This window comes from Sander vitreus, chromosome 13 (genome assembly GCF_031162955.1).
Source record: "Sander vitreus isolate 19-12246 chromosome 13, sanVit1, whole genome shotgun sequence".
Lineage (NCBI taxonomy): Eukaryota > Metazoa > Chordata > Actinopteri > Perciformes > Percidae > Sander > Sander vitreus.
This window is the reverse complement of record NC_135867.1, coordinates 8,988,005-9,010,924: the sequence shown is the minus strand read 5'-3', so window position 1 is coordinate 9,010,924 and position 22,920 is coordinate 8,988,005. Positions and strand designations below refer to the sequence as shown.

General features: G+C 39.6%; 1 protein-coding gene across 1 annotated transcript in view; it reads right to left on the bottom strand.

Annotated features, from left to right (window-relative positions):
• fstl4 (follistatin-like 4) overlaps nt 1-22,920 on the bottom strand; it is a 206,017-nt gene that overhangs the window by 33,236 nt on the left and 149,861 nt on the right. The window contains exons 6-7 of the mRNA XM_078266348.1: nt 8,469-8,635; nt 2,024-2,144 (exon numbers count right to left, since the gene is read on the bottom strand). Of these exons, the coding sequence (XP_078122474.1) occupies nt 2,024-2,144; nt 8,469-8,635 (288 nt within the window). The remainder of the gene's footprint in view (nt 1-2,023; nt 2,145-8,468; nt 8,636-22,920) is intronic.

Genomic DNA, 22,920 nt, shown 5'->3' with positions numbered 1-22,920 from the left:
ACTACTGTGTTAAACAGTGCTTTTTAACGATACTTAACTTATTAATAGAAAATACAAAGTAGAAATTATGATTTGGTAATTTGTGTTTAGGAAGAAAACAAACACAAATAGGATTACACATTTATTTGAGGCTGATCTTTAGTACTTTTACTGTCTTCAAGCTTAAGTGTGTAACTTTTTTATAATAATGAACGTCCGTTACATTCAAGCCATTGCCAAATGAGTTGATACAAAGCTAATTAAGACTATCAGCTCCACACAACTCTCTGTATTTCTATGTATAGAAATTGGTGTTGTCCAGCAACTTTCGCACGCAGAACTCGAGTAAAGATAATTACCTCTTCTGAAGAGTCCATCATGTTTTTTTAATCCTCCGTGTCCTCCTTGGCTATGTAGCAACTGTGTGGAGGAGGGGTGGGGGTGAAGCGTGTTCACGGAAGGCTTGTGTCATGTGGTTGCACTGACAGAATTGTCATTACTTAGAATTCCTCATGGGGAGACAGAAACTACGCACTATAGCTTTAATAACTAATATGAAATGCGGATAAATGGTAAAATGTCCAGCTTTTGCCACTCAAAGTGGTAGTAATATGAAGGCACAGTTGGCCAAATCTACTGAAAAAAGACAAAGACCAAGCCTAAACATTTCCATTTACAGAATCACTTTGTGTGTGTAACGTGTCAAGAATCCACCACAGCGACTGTGTTCTCTTGCTTCTTGTCTTTTAAATATGGATGGGGCACACTGAGGGGTACTTGAGGCCTTATGAAAAGGCTGTGGGAGTATACTGGACAAAAAAGTTTGGCAACCACATACAAATATGTATGACAATGCTGCACTCAATGTACTGTATCTATGGTATCCTTTGTTTCCAGACATTTCAATCAACAGCATGTTGGCTTAATTGTCTTTGAGACTGTTCTTAAACTGTAAGCAGGGAAAGTAATACGGAAATTCCTCTCACTGGGCAGTCCTTCCAGGATTTCGCAATGTCGCGATCGCGCCAATTCACGCAAATTCAACCAATCACCGCAAATTTGGTGCGACTCGCAATTTTGACCAATCACCGCAACTTTTCCGCACATTTGACCAATAACCTGAAGTTTCCCGCGACTTCAACCAATCACAGCAGTACCACGTGCACTCTGAAAGCCAATGACCAATCGGGAGTGAGAACGGGTTGATAATTTCCTTGTTTTTGATATGAAGACGAGACGTGTGTGTGACTCATTTACCAACAAAACGTACAGCGAAAGACTGTGCAAAACATTTTAGACCGTCCTGCCAACATGTATACATTTTAACATCAATGTAGACTGTAACGATTTAAAAGTCGCTGAAGTTGCTGCCGTTTTCATCACACAGACACACACACAAACAACACACACGCGGTGGATGCAGGAAAAAAAGGAGATGAGACGACACGATGACCTAAATTGAGGACAGCTACGCTCGTTATTGTAAGTGCAATGATAAGTTAAAGTCCAATAAGTACTTTATCAAACCGTATGAATGTGTGTCCCAGCACCGGCCAGGATAGGAAATTAACTAACAATGTAAAAGATCAACAAGCCACTGACAGATATGTTCAAATTTGACTAATTCAATAAATTATTTTTTTGTCTTAAATCCACCAGCCATTTTCATATTCTACCAACATTTACAGCATCCTGAGCCTTTTTGGTAAGGTTAAGAGGAAAACTTAGCCCAGAGTAATTTTATTCTCCCCAAAACAAGTTTCCTTTTTATTTTGAAAGAACTATACAAAATAAAATTGCAACTTTTTGCAACTTTCACTGTCTCCCGCAACTTCATTGCAACAAACATACAAAAGACATCGCAACTTTTATCGCAATTTTTTATAAAAGCTCCGGCGAAATCTGGCATTTTGGGCCGCAACAATCTCAAAAAAAGGCCGCGAAATCCTGGAGGGACCTACTGGGTAACCACAGAGTTGCACAAACAAAATTAAAGCATAAAGTCCACCAGTGTACTGTAAGTAAGAAATGAGCCACTACTGACCATTCACCTGCAGCACATGTGTCTGATAGAGGTCTTCATAGCCATAGGCATGGCAACTGTAGTTCCCCATGTGGATGGTTGTCACCTTGGTTATGTACAGGGAGCCATCGTCCCCAAAGTCCTGTAATACAGGAAATAGATATAAGAGGAACATTAACTAAAGAAAGAACAGGCGGGGGTTGTGGTGAAAAAGCACAATATAGGAAGAAGAAGAGGATGAGGGAGGGAGGAAGAAATTGAGGAAAGAAGGGAGAGGAAGAACAGGAGGTGTAGGAGAGGGAATAGTGGTGAAGAATGGGGTGCAGGAAATAGCCACAGGGAGTGAGGGGGAAATTAAGGTAGCTTGATAGAATACAAAAGGATGCTTGGAGAAAGCAGGGAGAGGAGAGACAAGGCAGTCAACAGCAGGGAGTGATGGGAAAAGACAAGAGAGAAAAATAGTGATGTAAAAGGGAAGAGAGACCATGAATCAATGGTTTCCCTGTTGAGTTAAAGCAGGCGTTTGGGAATTTGATCCTCCTCTCTCCCCTCATCACGCTGCCTCAGCCTGATAAATGGCAAGGGTTAAAAATATAAAGCCCATTAGGTTGATGAATGGAGCTGGTTGTTGTTGGTGCAGTATGCAGCAATCATCAGGGGGTTCCAGCCACAGCTTAGGGCGGATTAAGGCATTAAATAGTTTGCTGTCCCACCAAGTGGCTGAGCAAATGCCCTGATGCAGCTCTGTCGTGACATGTAGCCTAAACCAGAAACGGCTGCTTTCGTTCTCAGGGCTTTAGAAATGAATGTGACCTGACAGAGGGTTGCTTTGTGACACTGAAATGTGAAATTACTTTGTTGTACTGTCAGATAGACGAGGAAGTTTAGGCAGCCTTTAAAGTTCAAAATGTACAGTTAAGGTGAGAAATACAACTACACCAGCGAGAACAATTAAAACTGAATGGGCCATTTGGGTTAAAAAGTATAACTTTAATATATCCAGCAGGTTATGCAAAATATCTTTTAGTTTAACATTGTAAGTTTCAGTTGTAGTTCCTGTGAGAAAAGGGGCGAGTAGGGCTGCCTCCTGAAAAGCAATTATTCGAAACATCAATTGAGGTGCCCCCCGATTCTAACATATTGTAAGTAGTGCTGTCAGTTAAACGCGTTATTAACGGCGTTAACGCAAACCCATTTTAACAACATAAATTTTTTTTTAATCGCGAAATTAACGTTCTTTTTGGCCTAGCAAACTTTGACGTTTTTTTCACATGCTGTTGCAACAACTAGTAACGTTAGAAAAACTACAACACCACACCGGATCTAGCTAGACCGGAAACAAAACGACAGGCACACAGCACACACTTGTTTGGGCTTGCGAGCCGGCCAAAGAGTAGTAGACTAACGTTACGTTTTGAGTGGATGGCGAGCGCGAGATGCCGAAATGGAAAACCATGCAAAACATTACAGACCGTCCTGCCAACATGTATACATTTTAACATTAATGTACGCTGTAACAATTTTTCACTCTAAAGTCAGCGGCTGCTGTTTCAATACTGTCGGCTCTTTGCAGCGGGCGGGGCTGCTCCGTTTCCCCCGCGACTGACGCGCACACACAATCGCACACAAACTTTTGTAATTTGGTGCTAACGATAGGTGCAACACTATTGTTAATTAGAGTTCGGAGTTCGCTCACGTCAACAAACGACTGCAGCCACAAAGATTCCACATATGCTTTGGACCAGCGGCTGCAGCAAGTCAAACCCAGCCAGACCGGGGCTGCTGCTGGCCCGTTCTCCTCCTTCGCCGGGAGCTAGCTAGTAATATTGGCGTACGTCGCGGCCCCTTAGCCTCCGCCGGACAGCAACTCCAGTCTGGCTGGGGTCGAGTTGTGACCCCAGTTGCAGCTGCTGTCTGCTCTCCTCCAGGTGAAGTAGTATCCTAGAGGCTGTGAGTGAAGGGGAGGGACCGCGGGGACCGGGTGCGCTAATAATTACTAGCTAACGTAAGCTACCTGCAAAGGAGAATTGCTGCAAAGTAAGCTTCCCCAGTGCTGCGGTCAAACGCTGTCGGAAATTTTACAATTATTTTAAAATGAACGGAGAAAATAGCCAAAGTAAACATGGCTGGGAAATATTCAGGTTACTACACCATGAACATGAAGAGGAAACACACTTGTTACCAGATGGCTTTTGTTTGAATAGAATAAGTTTAATTTAAATATCTGATATTTGCCTGATCAGCATGTCTTCTCTTTATAACATTTCGGCAAATTAGCGATGTTGCATAATTTAAGAACAATAACTAATATAAAGCCTACCAAAACCATTGAAAAATGATTGCTCTTTTTTACCCAAAATACACACTATTGATTCATGATAACAATCATCCATATTGGGAGTTTACAAAGAGGGATGGAAGGCAGCAGTGAAACTATAGCCTCACCCTGGCCTTTTAAAGTAAATTAAAACAAGGATTACTGTAGAATAACTATGAATTATTAGAGTCCATTCCAACTAAATTGACTGAACTCATATTTGTAGATGCAGAATAGTATTTCTGTTTGTTGTTTGGATGTATCATTATAATGCATATTTGACTAATAAAATAACAATTTGGAAAAGTGTTTTTTCCCCTCTTTTTTTCTGGGCCAGTAAAAATATACAAGGGGCCAGTACAACCCTGATCTACTGGCCTGAGGGGCCAGTGCGGAAAAAATGTTATGCTGGATCTGGTTTCCTCCTACCATAAAGACATGCATGCTGGAAACTCCTGCCATTGCCCTTGAAGTAGGCACTGGCATTACAACTGGAGTTGGTCCACGAGCACTAGACTATGGCTGCCTGCTTGGTTAGGATGGGTTAAATGCAGACAAATTATATATGAAGATGGCCTGTGGCTACATTAAATTTAATACAATTCAAGTCACTCATAGACGTTTTGCATTTCAGATGCAGCACTACATCAATGTCTCCTTTGACCTATCCTCCAATGGTAATCACCATTGCTTTTTCATAATACACTGAATAAACCTCAGCTTGCAAATAAAGAGCCACATTCAGTTTATGTTTACCAAGTGATAGCAATGTACATGCAAATAAAAGTAGCTGTGGGGTAATTGTTTTTAATAAAAGAAACATACATTATTCATTTTATTTCTGAAGAATTAGTTTCCAATCTCACTTTTGTCTTTTTGCTCTCATGCAATCAAATGTGAAACAGGTCTGAACCCTCCAATATACACAGTGCAGTTACTTCTTGGAGAACACAGCTCTACTGAAAATGTAAAATACCTATTTTTGATTTAGAGTATAAAAAAAACCCAGAAACACAATGAAAAACAATACAGTGGATAGGAAGGTGGGCAGAGAGAGACAGACGGAGAACAAAGACCTGAAAGAGACTATGAGAGAGCAGACAAATGACACTGATTGTAATGGAGGCTCAGCTCTCAGGTTTTTCGGGGGGTTATATGCCAGAATGCAAAATTATGTCCATCACTGTTGAATTACACTTCTGAAGACAAGCCTGTTTGCTTCAACACAATTCAACAGAGGAAAATTGTGGGCTGAAAGGACTTTGACAGGAAAGTAAGAAAAGAAAAACAAAAGTCCTGTAGTCTTTTGTTGTTCACTGTTTTTTTGTCATTTCTTTCTGTCACCCTCTCCCTTCCCTTATTGCGCTAAGATTTTACTATTCTAACAGAGGTTTCAAAGATTCGTCATATTAATGTAGTGTATGTGAGTGAGATATATATATATATATATACATACAGTGGGGAGAACAAGTATTTGATACACTGCCGATTTTGCAGGTTTTCCTACTTACAAAGCATGTAGAGGTCTGTCATTTTTATCATAGGTACACTTCAACTGTAAGAGACGGAATCTAAAACAAAAATCCAGAAAATCACATTGTATGATTTTTAAATAATTAATTTGCATTTTATTGCATGACATAAGTTTTTGATCACCTACCAACCAGTAAGAATTCCGGCTCTTACAGACCTGTTAGTTTTTCTTTAAGAAGCCCTCCTGTTCTCCACTCATTACCTGTATTAACTGCACCTGTTTGAACTCGTTAACTGTATAAAAGACACCTGTCCACACACTTAAACAGACTCCAACCTCTCCACAATGGCCAAGACCAGAGAGCTGTGTTAGGACATCAGGGATAAAATTGCAGACCTACACAAGGCTGGGATGGGCTACAGGACAATAGGCAAGCAGCTTGGTGAGAAGTCGCAATTATTAGAAAATGGAAGAAGTTCAAGATGACGGTCAAGCTCCCTCGGTCTGGGGCTCCATGCAAGATCTCACCACGTGGGGCATCAATAATCATGAGGAAGGTGAGGGATCAGCCCAGAACTACACGGCAGGACCTGGTCAATGACCTGAAGAGAGCTGGGACCACAGTCTCAAAGAAAACCATTAGTAACACACTACGCCGTCATGGATTAAAATCCTGCAGCGCACGCAAGGTCCCCCTGCTCAAGCCAGCGCATGTCCAGGCCCGTCTGAAGTTTGCCAATGACCATTTGGATGATCCAGAGGAGGAATGGGAGAAGGTCATGTGGTCTGATGAGACAAAAATAGAGCTTTTTGGTCTAAACTCTACTCGCTGTGTTTGGAGGAAGAAGAAGGATGAGTACAACCCCAAGAACACCATCCCAACCGTGAAGCATGGAGGTGGAAACATCATTCTTTGGGGATGCTTTTCTGCAAAGGGGACAGGACGACTGCCCCGTATTGAGGGGAGGATGGATGGGGCCATGTATTGCGAGATCTTGGCCAACAACCTCCTTCCCTCAGTAAGAGCATTGAAGATGGGTCGTGGCTGGGTCTTCCAGCATGACAACGACCCGAAACACACAGCCAGGGCAACTAAGGAGTGGCTCCGTAAGAAACATATCAAGGTCCTGGAGTGGCCTAGCCAGTCTCCAGACCTGAACCCAATAGAAAATCTTTGGAGGGAGATGAAAGTCTGTATTGCCCAGCAACAGCCCCGAAACCTGAAGGATCTGGAGAAGGTCTGTATGGAGGAGTGGGCCAAAATCCCTGCTGCAGTGTGTGCAAACCTGGTCAAGAACTACAGGAAACGTATGATCTCTGTAATTGCAAACAAAGGTTTCTGTACCAAATATTAAGTTCTGCTTTTCTGATGTATCGAATACTTATGTGATGCAATAAAATGCAAATTAATTACTTAAAAATCATACAATGTGATTTTCTGGATTTTTGTTTTCAATTCCGTCTCTCACAGTTGAAGAGTACCTATGAAAAAAATTACAGACTTCTACATGCTTTGTAAGTGGGAAAACCTGCAAAATCGGCATTGTATCAAATACTTGTTCTCCCCACTGTATATTAAAATCATTCATGTGCTATAGATCCAGTGCTTCATATTAACACATGACATATGCTTCATGACAAATGATTAATGTACTGTACATATGGAATGTACATTAACACCTTTCTAAAATTAAACTTCCTTCCTTCATCCATATGAAATACATATCCAAGTACCCCCTGGGATGTTTATCTTTTACCCTTAATAACCCGTAATTTATTTGGATGTCTACATTCTAATTAGTTAATGGCTTATGTATCTTTATTTAGCCAGAAAGTCTATTAAAATACAATATCCTTTGTACAAGAGAAAGCTGGCTACATTGACCAACTGGCCACGAAAACTTGACATATTCCTTTGAAAATGTTTTTCCTCTTGCACACACAACAAAGTACTGAGGTTATCGCTTTCATTTAATTTAGGGATTTTTGTTTATTTTTTTATTTAAAAAGTCAAACAGATGGGGCTCCTCTCTCCCTCCTCCACACAAATCACTGTGCTCTGTAGAAATTCATTATGCACGGTCAAGAGCCTCAAGGACCTCTGTTGCCATCACCTCAGCTCCAGTCTCCACCTTAACACTTGACATTGTTTATCGGCTCATCATCACAGCAGACCAACAAGGCCGCTCATTAACATGCAATTAGTGAATTGTGATGCAGTGGTGAGTAAAGAAAGGCCAGCGCTGTGCTATCACCTGTGCAGATGTGTCTAAACAGGAGCATGGCCACATAGTTCATTAAGCACTGAGCAAGCTATAATTCTACTGTTTCACAGAGAGAGCCGGGGAGTAAAACTGTTCTTTTTTGTCTGATTTCTTTCTTTGAATTTAGATTTTTTGTTCTCCTATTACTATTTTTTTTATCTGCCCAAGTCCATGAAGAATCGTGCGGACATCTGTGTGGACGTCCATGTGCAGCCCAAAATTTTTGATTTTCAATCTCACAGACTGTGTGTGTGCTAGAAAAGCAAGCTGGGCGCTTGTTTGGTGCACTTTATGTTCGACTGTGTTCCCTGTCGAATTCTGTAGCCATCGCCATCAACTCCAGTCCCACCATCATCACAACAGTGACAAACTACAGCATCAATCATGATAAAAAAAACAATATGCACTCACGTTAATATCCTCCAGGTCCAAGAAGTTAAGTATGATGCCGTTCCTCTTCCAGATGATTGGCGGGCGCAGCGTACCCTGGATGGCACAGGTAAGGACGGCACTGAGGCCCACTGTTACCGTGGAGACACTGATCCACTGGTCCTCTGCCAGGCTCAACTGGACAACCTCTGTTAGAATAGTAAAGAGTATGAAGGAAAATGAGTGTTGGAGAGAGAACATGGATGACAGAGGGGCAAATAAGAGATGATAGTAAGATAAGATAAGTAAGATAAGATTTTGAAAAATTAGAAGATGGAAAAAGGAGGAAGAGAAAGTCACAAATCAGAACGAGTGTGCTGATGTAGTGGAACTGTAGCCAAGCTGCAAGCATCCATCTCATTACTAGTGGACCAGGGAGGATAAACAGCTGTCCGGGAGTGAAGGATATTCAGTGTGAAAAAAGACCACGCGTCAGAGGACTCAAGCTAGCCAAATATCATTCTTCTCATTAAGGGAAATTTATGTTCATTGAAATGGCCATCCAATTCAATTCACCTTTACGGCAAATTAAGAATTATTTTTCACTGGTTCCCCTTGGAGCCATAAATAGTGACTGTCGCCAAGCTGTGTGGCCGGGCACAAAATCTACAGTCACGGTTACAGTCTGGAAACTTTGTCAGCTGCTGAACGTTTATTATTGTGAGTTTTAACTTATATTGGGCCCAATGTTTTAAGTAGACATAAAACAGTTTGAAAAGTTTTGCAAACTGGGTTATGCAAGATATATACGGTAGGTGCAATCTATTCTAACAATTAAATATTTTCTCATGACCTTGCATTGCATTACAACAACACCTAATTCTTCGTCTTCTTCTCATTTTTCCTTTCATTTTCTCTGTACACTCTATGACAAAATATGCTTAAAAATCATTTTAGTTTTTGTCTTAATTAAGTGAAAAAAACAAATTGGTACAGTATACAATTGGGAAAGGAGCATAAATATGCTGATGACAGTGAGATATTATATGAATGTGGAGTTCAGGCACACCGACACTGACATTATATATGTCAGTGTGTGACCCTGGGGCAATATTGGCTGGGGACAGGATATACTTGGCTCAATAAATAAAGAGACACAGTCACCTGATATAAATCTAAATGGAGCCATCCAAGTAAACGGGGCATTTACTGGACTGATACTATAAACTGCCCTTGCTGCATGACTTTTACAAAGTAAATGCGTAAAGGTTCTGCACAAAATAAACACTAGACCAAATAAAGAGCTTGCATACTAATTAACTTGTTCAAGTAAGTCAGCAATTCCCTGAGAAACCTGAATACAAGGAATAGGCTACCTGAACATACAACATTATATCAATCTATTTAAGTCAAAGAAATAGTATCCAACTATTTACTGACGTATCATTACAATAAATATGATGATCCCGATGAATGTACTGATCATTATGGTTTTTCGAAAGAATGGAGTCATTCCATTTTAAATAAAATTAGCTTCTACTCAACAATATAAAATCTGCATGGAGTATGGTCATCGTGATGGCATCATTTTACTGATGTGGTTTCAGATGTTGTAAAGAAATAGAGCATAATGATACCACATGTTCTGCACTTTAAACTCAATCAGCTGATTAGGGTGCTCCTGCTATTCTCTGAAATAAATATATATATTTTTAAAAACGAATCATCTTGTTACTGTCAGACTTAAAAACTGTCCTTCCACAGCGGGGTTGTTTATTACTTTTAGCTTAGATTAGATTAGATTAACAAAGCAGTGGACAATGAAGAACAAATGAACAAATTAAGTTGCAGAGTTGTTTCAGAATAAACTATACTGAGTTTACATTAACCTACCCTGGTGGTGTTTGTGCTGAAAACACTTGACAACTCTATCAAATCTAACCTATAATGACACACAGATCTATAAGTACAAATAAAATCTAAACATTAAGATGGGCCTTGAAGAGTTGATGACTGAAAGGCAGTGATAAAGACAGTATCACAACAAGGTTTCATCTCAACACCCACATACAGTAGAAAACTATTTCACTGTCCAAACAGACTTCAAGTAGATGGCTAACAGACTTTGAAATGTTTGTGGGGAACTTTCCGGATCCGGACTTTGACAAACGCTGTTGTGAAAGACCCCTTGCTATTAGCTGTCTGTTTCACATAGCTCTCCAGGTGATAGATATATCCGGGTTGACAGCTTGGTCTGTCAGTGATATTTCAGAATGCCTTGGGTACAGTACACTGCCAGGTCCAACAAAGTTAGAATTCAGCAGAGAAATAATTTGGGTGGCAGAACAGGCTTTGAGTGTCATGTGGACAGATGAGGGATGATCACATTGATCTGACATGGCTTGGAGGGGTGGTTCCAGGGTGGTACTGTGCATTGCGACTAGACCACATCTCACGTTAAATTGAATAATACAGTACATGGAAGCAAGACGTCAGGTTTGCTATGTATTTCTGCAGCAGTTCACTGTTCAGATGGACATCTAGTATGACTTAATATTGATTCTTTTTAGGTATAAAAGTAGGTATACAGCTTTAAAAGTTTGCTGGCGAGAACTGTCTCTTCAAAGTTCAGTCAGAGCAGAAGTAGAAACAGAAGCTAATTAATAGATTTTGGCAGATAAAACACTGACTACTGTGAAGGATGATGGTGCTTTTAACAGCTACAGCAAATAAGCAAGTGTTGCCACAATGAAGTTGGGATGTGTATCTTGAGTCATTGATTTGACATGGGAAAAAATTGTTTTATTTTTTATTTTTAATTAACTAAAACCTGTATTTTACTACACTGACAGCAGTGAAAAGATTACATCAGCTCAAATCCCCCAATGCAGGACTGTAACACTGCTGTACATACCAAATTTAAATAGGAAATGTTCCATCAATTCAAAATGGGCAGCTGTGTTTAAATATTTTCTGCAACAGTCTGCCAACCATTCATATGAGGTCAGTCTAAACTTTCTGCTGATGTATTAGTCCTCACTTTTAAAGCTTGGCAGAAAGGCCATAGTAAAATCTACCTTCATGAAAGATGGACTAGTAGTGAAATTAATACTGACACTATGAACTTAATCTTGATGCCATCCAAACGTAACCCACTGAGGTACTGAGGAAAAAAATGTGATGAAAAATAAGCGTGTTAGTTAGAAAACGTGTCGATTGCTGTTCATGTCACTTTTCTTGGTCTTTGTCATTAAGGGATGTTTCAAATGTTAAGATTTTCCAGTTGTATAATTCAAAACCGCCATCTGTTGATTGCAGGTCGGTCTCTAGTGTTGATATCCAAATAAGTTCAATTTAACAAACACCTTTAATAAGGTTTAGTAGGCTTTAATGAGGCTTAGTTTTAAGTTCACAGACAGAGCAGACTATTCAACACTCCTTTTAAAAAGAGGCAACAATGTTTTCTCGTTTTTTTAGGTTGTAGGCATTTAAAGTCAGATGTGCACTTCCATGCCTGTAACTTTTTAAGGTGTTCTTTTTAGATTTGTGTTTTAGAATCTTAATAATTTTAAGACAGTGTTTGCAAATGTGTTTTTATTTGTTAAGTCTAATTTTATTGTGACATGTCTGTCCAGCAATCCTGTTGGTGCAGGAGAATTTTCTTTTACAATGAGCCTAACTTTTCAAATGCATCAGAGTTGAATCTTGTCTTAACAAGCCACAGAAGAACACTGCCTACATAAAACACTGATCAAAATTGGCAAAGTCAATCATGATATATCTGATCATTGAATGAATAAGGACGACTATGAATCTGACCAAGCATTCAGACTTTGTTATTTAGTACTATAAATACATTTTTGGCGGTTCTCAAAAAGTAGCAACAACCACAAAGATTACTTCCACATTATGTGAAAGCAACTCTAAATCTGTCCAAACATCCTCCCATGTTCTGTGCCATTCTCAGATGACCCAGACTAATTGCATATCCACAGGCAGGGCATGCTCTGCTCTGGCTGGCTGGGGAAGGTTGTCATGGCATTATCTAGTTAATGATTCCTACAGTTCCCCCCCTTTCCCAAAATAGCTCCAATGTGTAAGTTAGTAATTGACTTTCAGGGGAATTCAGGAGCTCCAATGATCGATCAGCCCTGCTAACTGAGCTATGGGTGGGCTGACAGGGCCAACAGGGATGTTTCTGTAACCAGCTCTGAAGGGATTTACAGTACAGTGTGAGTAAAGAGATGAAGAAAGAGAAAAGAGAGGGAGCAAGGTAAATATTAGTAGAAAAATGTGAAGACAGAGAAAAGGATAGTTATATAAAAAGTACTTTATAAAGTAAAGTAAAATAGGGTGAATAAAACCAGTGCATGTAAGGAGAAAAGAAAGACAAAAAGGGAAAAGAGGAACAAGACATCAGATAGCGAAAAAAGAGAGCAAATTAGCAAACGAAAGAAAAAAAGACATACCGAAAGATGGACCAACAAGACACAGGGGCATAAGAGAAGGAGTAAAAATGTGTGTGCATGTGAGACAGGAAGAGAGACAAATTTGATGCAGAGCACGTAGAAGATCTCCCAGGGAATAACTAATGCGGTGAGCTCAAGACTGCAGCTGAGAGAGTTGTCCCTTTCCACTTTCATGAGACCAGCCCCTCATGAGGTGGAGTAAGACATCAAGCCACAAAGCAGAGGAGCAGAACACCATTACTTTTTTTAGAGGGTAGGACAGATAACATCCTGACTGTAGACTAGAAGAGAGAAAGAAATATGTAGTAAGAAGAGGGACAGAGTGAGGAGGAGCTAGAGAGAGAAAGACAGATGGAAAGAGAGGAGTAGTGAGGGGCAGAGAGCGAGGATGAGCATCAAGCTTCGAGAATGCTTGATTGAGGAATGGTAAAACAGAATATCATTGGACTCTTTGATTGAATCTCCCTGTATAGGTACTTTGCACTTTAAGATAATATCCGATATGACACATAGTAATTGTGATGCAAATTGAAATGAAAAATAAAAAAATACTGTCGCCTTTACATTTTACCAGTGTGCAATTGGTTATGATGAGCTTCGGGAGAAAAATACTTATGTTAACATTACCACTTTTGATCACATGATGGATGTGAAAGTGCTGTAGTAACTTACAATATTAGCTTTTTGACTTAATTTGATAGAATATGATTGCTAGTCAACAAACTTGCAATTCATGACATGTATTTTTTAACAAATGAAACCCACAATTTAATAAAAATCTGAACCATATAAAATTGTTAAAGACGCTCTTCTTTGTGCCCAAGAAACCTATGTAGAGTATGGTTTCATACAGAACATGAGGATTTCATGGAGAAACAACATGACTAGGGATTTCCTCCTGCTTCCTTAAAGTCACTGGCGTGGCAACATTTTGCCTTCCCCATGAGTTATGTAACGTTAGGCTAAACAAACAAAAGCTCCAACTGGATTCTATGGTGCTTTCAGGTGACGCTATCGCTATCAGCACTCTGTAAGCATTATAGTGATTTGCAGGTAAAAAATATGTCTATGTGTTTACTTCCACTGGTCTAAACTTGGTTGAAAAGTTATATTTGGACACTTGGCATACTTATAGCTGTTACAACAATGTTTCAACAACATTTTAGTGACTACGTATCAACATGCAACAGGTTCTAAAGGAACACTTGGACATATTATCAATTAGTGAAAGCAGTGAAAATGCAAAATATGCACAGGTTTACAAGTGAAATACCACCAAAGCAGTGAATGCGTGTCAACTTCCACCTTCTTGTCTGGATTAGACTGTAAATGCTAGATGGATGATTCAGCCCAACTGATGCCATGTACACACAGATATACACACAGAAAGAGCCACACACATACATCCCACATTACAAAACCAGAGTGCTCTCTCTCTCTCTTTCTTGCTCTCTCTCTCTCTCTCTCTCTCTCTCATTGAACATAAGCCTTAGTATGTAGAGGGGTTGTGTGCCACTCACTCTCAAGTACATTCTCCTCCCTTCATGTGTCATGTATGCAAATATATGCACGGCACACTTGATTATTCCTTTTTGACCCTCATGAAAAAAATATCCTCATTCGGTTTCGTTAGGTAAATTAAGATTCAGGCATTAATCATTAAGCTCATCACTGAGTGAAAAGCATCTGCTACAGTAAATGGCCTTCATTTGCTAGCCTGGCAAACTACTTAGCATTTGAGACTTGTAGGATTCAGAGTAGTCTATATCCTTGACGTTCCACTTCCGGGATTGCTCCGTTGCCGCCTCATTTAGGCCGCATATCCATTGCCTTGGGCTTCCTTTGTGTTGGCATTTTAAACTCCAGTCGATTTATGAGGACTATGGTTAACCTTTTCTCAGATCTCTGCAGGGTAAATCCAGACAGCTAGCTAGACTATCTGTCCAATCTGAGATTTCTATTGCAGGACTAAAACAACTTTTAAATGTACACGTTCCACCAAAACAAGTTCCTTCGGAGCTTATTTTGCAGCAGCACCGCAGCTTTTCTCCGATTCTTAGCACCGCCCAAGACGATTGTGATTGGTTTAAAGAAATGGCAATAAACTAGAGCACGTTTCCCTCCCATCCCCGAATGCTATGTGGACTAGCCAGACTCTCCTCCTGCGCACTTTGGAGGAGGGTCTGGCAAGGCAAGACTAGATTCAGAGTAACCTCATGCTGGTGTCATGCTTGCACTTGGGTTAGCCCTCAACTAAAGGCACGTTTTAACAGGAGGCAAAATGGATTTTCTCATTGTTGCTATGCAACCACCAAAAAGTCTTAACAACAGGTAATCTTAGACCACCAGGCAATGCAGCACACAATATTATTGTGTGTAAGGCTGTGGTTAAACACAGGTTCCTCACCACAGAGTGCGCTTCCAATCACAGGGACACATGCTGTCTCTGGATCACCTTTTCCTGTGTTCTAACATCAGGAAAAATGCTTGGAAGCCAAAATCAATAAATGCAACAAAGTAGTATACATTGATACATGGTGATGCTTAAAGAATGTAGGTTGCGTTTGTGCACTAAAGGTGTGCTTATATATGTGCACCAATGTATCTTTGACATATATTAAAAAGTTAGCAACCTCAAAAGTAAAACAACATCTTTGCCGTTCTGCTCAGAAAGAGGCTAACTCAATCTAAAGATGCTCTGTTTACACGTTGTTTTACTGATTTATGCTGAGAATGTAATCTCTTTGAAATTGTAGAAACTACTGCATGTCTTACTAAACGACTGCTTGTGATAATGTCCTCTGTGAACACACTGACACTGTTGAGTTTGTACAGTACATGTAGGGAGACAGGACTCCCACTGGGAGCTCACAGTTAGTACAAATGATCTTGGTGTGTCACTGTGCATTCAGTAAGAGGACTGCTCTCTGCAGGTGGGCTGCAGCTATTAGAAAATATATCATCCATGTTTCAAACACACTGACATGTTAAATATATTCATATAGTGTGTATATATACTGTATACAATAATATTTATGATGTCTTGTTGTCTTCTGTCTGTAAATTTTAACCTGTACTAATGTCTTGTTGTTTCCTGTTGGTCTGGTTTGAAAATATCTCGCAAAAGGACTACAGTTAGCACTGCAGGCTGGCTAACACTGACACATTTACAGTAAATGTTAAATAATGTGCATTGTCCTAAAAAAATAAATGAAATACAATGTCATGTTGTATATCATACTGTACATGCATACCCATTTTCTCAGTAAATCAATAACTATGTACTCTTGGGCAGTTACTTCTATGCATACACTGTATATTACCTTACATTTTTCATTTACACGCGCGCACGCACACGCACGCTCACACACACACACACACACACACACACACACACACACACACTTACTTGAGCTCTCTGCTCTCTCTTTGACAGTGCAGGGGTGGTGATTATTCATGGGAGGGAGATGGGGATGAGCAATCAGCGGCCAGCTCATTAATCACACTGGATGCAGACCCTTAATCTCCTCCACAGGTATAGAGGAATCCTCTGCTGCAGCTCCTCATTGCTTCTCAAACTTCACTCCTTCTCTCTTTCACCCACCGTATCATTTTCTCTCTGATGCTTTGTTTGCATCCTTGGCTATTTCTCTCTGTCTTTGTCCTTCACAGAGTCGCTCACCCTCTTTTCTTTATCTCTGTGACTCCATGACTCCCTGTAAGTCTTCCTTTTTTGTCTCACACTTTCCTTTACTTTCTGGTCTTAATCTGCCTCTCTCTCTCTTCCCTGTCATTCTACTTAAAGTGCCTCCTTGCGTGGCTGCCTCTCAACTTTCCAGCAAAGCCGTGATGGTGCTTCTTCTCCAGCAGGGCCCCTTAACTAGGCAGTGAACAAGCCTTGTTAGGATCACAAAAAGAAGCCAGAGAGTGAGCCAGTGGAGGAAGTGTATAGTGGGAGTGTGTGCAGAAAGGAGTATTTTAAAAAGTGTTCCATGCTGTATTAATAAGCCAGGAGCACCAGTTTGGCAGGAGATCTAAGGTTGAGAATACTTCCCTTCACAGCAGCTAGATGCGTATTTTTGAAACAATGGGTGAATTGTTTTGGTTAAAAGTTGGTTAGAAGCACTGCTGTTCTACCACTAAATTAAAATAATTGTAATCGCATGATAATTAAAAAAAAATATTGTTTCCCAGTACAGAACAGAACCCACAGTGCGATATGAGACAGTTATATTGTAATATTATACTTCTGTTATATATATAAGATACTTCAGCACACTGATGTGAGAGCCACTAGTGGAGTTAATGCTTACAAAAAAAACATTAAAGGGTTATATTATACTCCTGTTAAGATATACATATATCTTTTATATAATAAGATACTTCTCCAGCACACTGATGTGAGAGCTACTAGTGGAGTTAATGCTTACAAAAACCCCACTAAAACTTACCCTTCTGTTGTCAACAATATGTATTACTCAAGAGAGCTACCACAGTTGTCCTGGAACTGCAGAGTTCCCAGGTCATTCAAAGGGAACAATTGTCTCCCTCGCATTACTTTATGACCAATTTTGCAGGAACAGGCTGCTGACAACAGAGCCCATTTCTAAGATAGGTGTTGCTGCTAAGGACCTGACCACCATTGCAAGGTGACAGTGTATTTACAGCGGACGAGGCTCAATAATGAACCAGCATCAGTTGGGTAATGACAGGGCAGAACACACTTTACTGTGTCATTCAATCCCTAAGGGCCGGAGTAACCTGTTGGGAAAATGAACAGATTGATTGCCTATCTGGAGGGTTCACAGACAAGTAGTAGACCTCCAAACTTTGCAAATACTAACTTTTATCTTGTTACTATACACTGAGTGTTATCTTGCAGCGTATAGCAAGGTTCGTCATTTGAAACATAATCATTAACCTTTTCTGCAAAGTCCCTTTAATGCCAAGCCTGTAAATGACCACATGCTAATACAGTTAAAAGGAAAGTTACACCAATATTGGCTTCTAAGCATGTCACTCTCTGGCACTATCAAATTGCATTGACTGAGATGAAAGAAATCTTGTAGGTTATCATGTTTTTTCACAACATTTCTTTTAAAGAGCACATAGTATGCTTATTCGTCTTTTCCGACCCTTAAATGTTGTTATAATGTTGTATAGTTATGTTAAACGATACCAAAGTGTCAACTAATGAGGTAAATGCATTAAGACGTGAGCCCTGCAGGCAGCTTGGGTTAGCTCTGCCCAACGCTTGGGTCTCAGCGGGGTCTTTGAATTTCCTGGATTTGAGAAAGAAGCTAAACCAAGCTTTCAGAAGAGCTGCAAAAAGTGCACTGATGACGGTAAGAGTTTCCCGACGATCTATATAGTTTATTGTCCGGTAAATAACGTCATTCTGCTCGATAGGTGTCCTGAATCAAAAACTAAGACCAGAAAAGTACAGAACACATCTGTGCTTTTCTATCAGTCTTTCCCCAAGTAATTTATAAGGCCTTCCAAAGCATTTCCAAACTCAAGTAAATTTCATATACTGTAACTCAAAAAATAAGTGAAATGTATAACAATGACCTTCCTTTCATTTTAATCTGTATTAGCCTATAAAATAAATAAATCTGACTACGAGCTTTCTGGGAACTTGTCCATGCTCCAACCTAATACATATAATTATTCAAAATAGAGTATTTATGTACCCAGTTTGTTTTCTAAAAGTCTACGGTATTAACATTATGTAAGGGTTAATGCCCAACGAGGTGTCGCGGCAGTTGCTGGTTGTATTTAGCCGCTACAGAGCTCCGGGACGCAGGCTACGAGTGGCAGTTGTTTAGCCGCCAATAGGTGACTGCGAGCCTGCTACAGGCACTGCCACATGATGGTCCTTTCAGAGGCCATGGAAGTTGAGCACCACGTCGTGCTATTTCATTTTGAGATTATTTTCCATTGGATATTGAAGTTCATAAGTGTTTTGGCATGGCTGGCCGAGTGGCATTATATCCATGGTATTGAAAGGGGGATTTAATTCTTGCATATTTATTTTTGTTGTGCAAAATAACCACTCCCCCCACCCCCCAATAAAACTGACATTTTAAGTCTCAAAGGCCAAAAGAGTCATCCTGCTCTGAGAGGCTTAATGGAAACAAGCTGACAGTCTGGAGCTAATCTCCCATACTTCATTTGGCCGGATGAGACCCAATTCATTAAAGCGATACTTTCATCTGATAGCAGCATAAGATCTCTGACAATCTGAATAATCTATCATCTTTATGGAAACAAAAAAAAAAACTCCCCTCTTTCTCTCTCCCTAGCTAAATCTCCTACTGTAAACTCTAAAGGCATTTCCTGACAGGGTTGGCTAAGTGGACTTTCTCGTTTCAAAGCCCTTACAGCCTTGGGGAGGATGAGGGTAAAAGAGATTAGTAGCCTGCAGCAGAACTCTACACTGCATGAGCCACAACTTGACCTGACCTGAGGGTCCAACTCAATGAAGACAGAATGCACAAAGAGATGTACCGAGAGCTGTATGTGTGTGTTTGGGTCGATGCATCTGAACAGGATTGTATGTGTTAAAATGCAGCTTGATTTATGTGCGGGGAAGAATAAAATCTATCTACGTTTTTTTATGCAGACACATGCACACATTAACCAACAATAGTCTAATTGGAGCTGCAGGACAGATGAATAGAAAGACACTTTTTTTTTCTTCAGAAAAGCACCCCAGAAGATCAATACACTCTTATATTCCAAACTGGTGAAGTGGTGAGAGGAAAACACTTGATACTGTATTTTAAATTTGTTACAGTACAATTTAGAGAGGTTATGTTTTTTGTTCTTCAGAGAGAAAGAGGCTAAATGTGAGGAAAAACAGAAGCTAATGAGACTACATCAACAGACACAAAGGAAACGGTCATAAATTGTTTCTCTTTTATTTACTCTCAAATAAAATACTGGAACTAAGTTATATGCTCTGTTTTTGCATTGATAATACACCATTGTATTCTGTCAGAACAAACGAGTGCTATTTTACACAGTGATAAATTAAAAACACTTTTTGAGCATTAGACTTCACATTAATTATTATTAGACTTTTTAAGATCACTAAGAAGGTTTTCTATAAAGTATAGACACTAGGTTGTCCATGTCCATGTTTCAACATAGGATTCCAATGATTCTTAAAGAAAAGACCAAAGTCCTACAAAGTCCTATCCTGCATTGGATACGACAGGAACTGCCCTACCAAAACAGATGTGATAAATAAATGGAGTGAAGTAAAACCAGCATATTTGCTGCAATCTACTGAGCAGCTTCACATGATCAGTTGGGTTAAGACACCCCACTTAATGGCATCTTGCCAAATTCAGGTAGATTTTTGATTATACAAATGTGCTTTCTAAACACTGGGGAGATGCCTGTGGCCAGCTTAGCAAGTATATCTGAGTCACTTCTGATTAAAACTAAAGGATCTCTGATGTAACCACCTCTGCAACTTAGTAGGGTTGGGCGATATAATATATACTGTGAGACGATAAGACATTTTGTCAACCGTCAACCAAGCTATCATGTGGATGTACAAGGTTATTATGGGTAAGGTTACAAAATTTGATTTTTCAATAGCAAAACAAATCTAATTAGACACTTCCTGCCTTGTAAAATACTCACTTATTTTTTATTCCACACTCTTAGTTTGAAACACAGACTTTCTATTAAGAACTTATAGTCTTCAAGCCAAGATACTCAACTGATATTCACACTATTTTCTCAAGAGTTGACAAACCTGTTCTAAAGGCATTGATTGTTCAACTGTTTTCATAGGCAGCAACAACAGCTTTTAGGAGTGTAACTTAAAGTGGCAACATTTAAAAGTTAATATAAGCCAAACTTTTGAGTATGGACCAGATCGAGCAGTTACAAATAATTACAACTGACTAATGTTAAAACCTCTGAATACATACAGTTCACCAGTAGGTATGATGTAAAACATCACCAATGTGGCGTTGTTCTTGCTTTCAAATGCTGGCCCACATTACATCTGTTAATAAAGTCTGTGTCTCTGAACTAATTTAATTAAACTAATGCTCCTATAACAGAAACCTTCATTAAATCTTAAAAGACATTTTATCTGATAAAGATCAGTGTATTGAAACAACCCGATTTGGAAAAATAATTTTTTTTTTCTTTTGTATCTCTACACTCCTTTTCTCCACACTCTCACATTATCAATTGATCAGTGTAAAATACATTTTTGTCTTTCTTTTACACCTTGGTAAAATGTAGGCTAATTAATTAGCAGAAAAGTGAACTAAATGGCATTGTAACACAGCACCATTATAACCACTAGCAGGGTTTTTAAAAAGCTGCTGATGAGTTGATGAAGTTGATTAATTGCTCCATATTTTCCCCTGGAGTCTCGCTCTACTGTGCAATAAATTATGGGAGAATAAAGTTTTTCTACATCATGCATGCACCACACTACCAAATTATTATGGATCCTCCAAGCATGACAGCAGTTTTATAAATAATTATGAAAGTTTCAGGCAAATTCCCGCATGCTTAATGATTAAACTATGCAGCATAGCGGCTGAAGGGCAGAACTGTCGGCTTAAAAAGTGATTTGATCCCCAACTGGACCCTCTCCATACGGATCTGACCTCAAGTAACAAGTAACCTGTGTGTTCACAGAAGATAGTATATTCTAAAGTTTGTCATACACTGGCTGTCCCACTAACAATGCATGTGTGAGAAAATTGACCAAAGGTATATTTTCTGCATGCTGCAAAATGGTGACATACTAGAAGCTCAGCCATGGCTGATTCGGACCTTTTATTGATCACAGTCTCTATTATGAGTTGTAAACAAAGTTTTTGAGAAGGCATGACATGTCCGAATGGTGATTTTCTCTTTCTGGCTCTTCTTTATGGTTTTAGGCATCTGCTCTTTGTTTGAATGTGTGGAAGAAGTGGTGGACCTACATGTTTTCAGCACAACATTGTACTAAAGAAGCAGCTTAGTTTTTGTCAAAGACCTTTATCAGACAATAAACAATGCAATAAGTAGCATCTTTATATAAAATCACAGGCTGCAACAGCTAATCACATTGTTTTGTGTTCATTGTCTGGCCACACAGGTATACATGTGCCCCCCTTCTGTCTCTTTGTCAGCCATCTCAGCGTGTTCACTGCTCATGCGTGTAGAATAATTTCTGATTTGGACCTTAGTTTATAAGAGCTGCATTATTTTGCCTAGTTAGCTATTAAATGCGTTCATATTCAAGTGACTTGTTTTACACAGACATTGAAATTTGGGTAAATTAAACCCTTAATCCCACTCTCTTGTGCCTAATTTGCTTGGTCCCTCACAGGGGGGAATCACAAAAATGTGTGATGTAGGTGAAAATACAACCATCTCAGGGAGTCCACTATCATTAGATGTCAACATCTTACACACGTTTTACAGAATCACATTAGATTATGTCCAATTTATTCAGAAATGTTTGTCAGACCGAGATGTGGCTTTCTCTCTGCCTCCGAACCAGTGCAGTCTACAACCCATTACAATCCTGATTGTCATAGCTGTGTTCAAGACATCGGGGCATTAAACTTAAACGCTTCTGAATTTTTTTCTGGATTTTTGATGTGTAGTACAGCATCACATTGAGGTGTTCCACATGCATGTAGCTTGTAACTGGGATTTAGCCTGGCAAAAAACTGCATCATCTTCGTAGAAAAAAAGCCTCTGAGCTTTAACCTTCAAGCCAGCTCAGCACATGTTGTTTTAGAAGGATGGATTGAATAGAAGCTTGTTGCCAAAGGAGATAGGGAGTAACAATAAGACGCTGCTGGGAGCGTGCAACATTGAGCTGAGCCGCAGAATCAGACCTCACCTCTGAGTATGAAGACTTTAGAGATTTGGGATTACCTGCTCCTCTATCATCACCTTCTCTCTCTCTCTCTCTCTCTCTCTCTCTCTCTCTCTCTCTCTCTCTCTCTCTCTCTCTTATACACTCACACTTTAAAATGTTTGACTGTCAG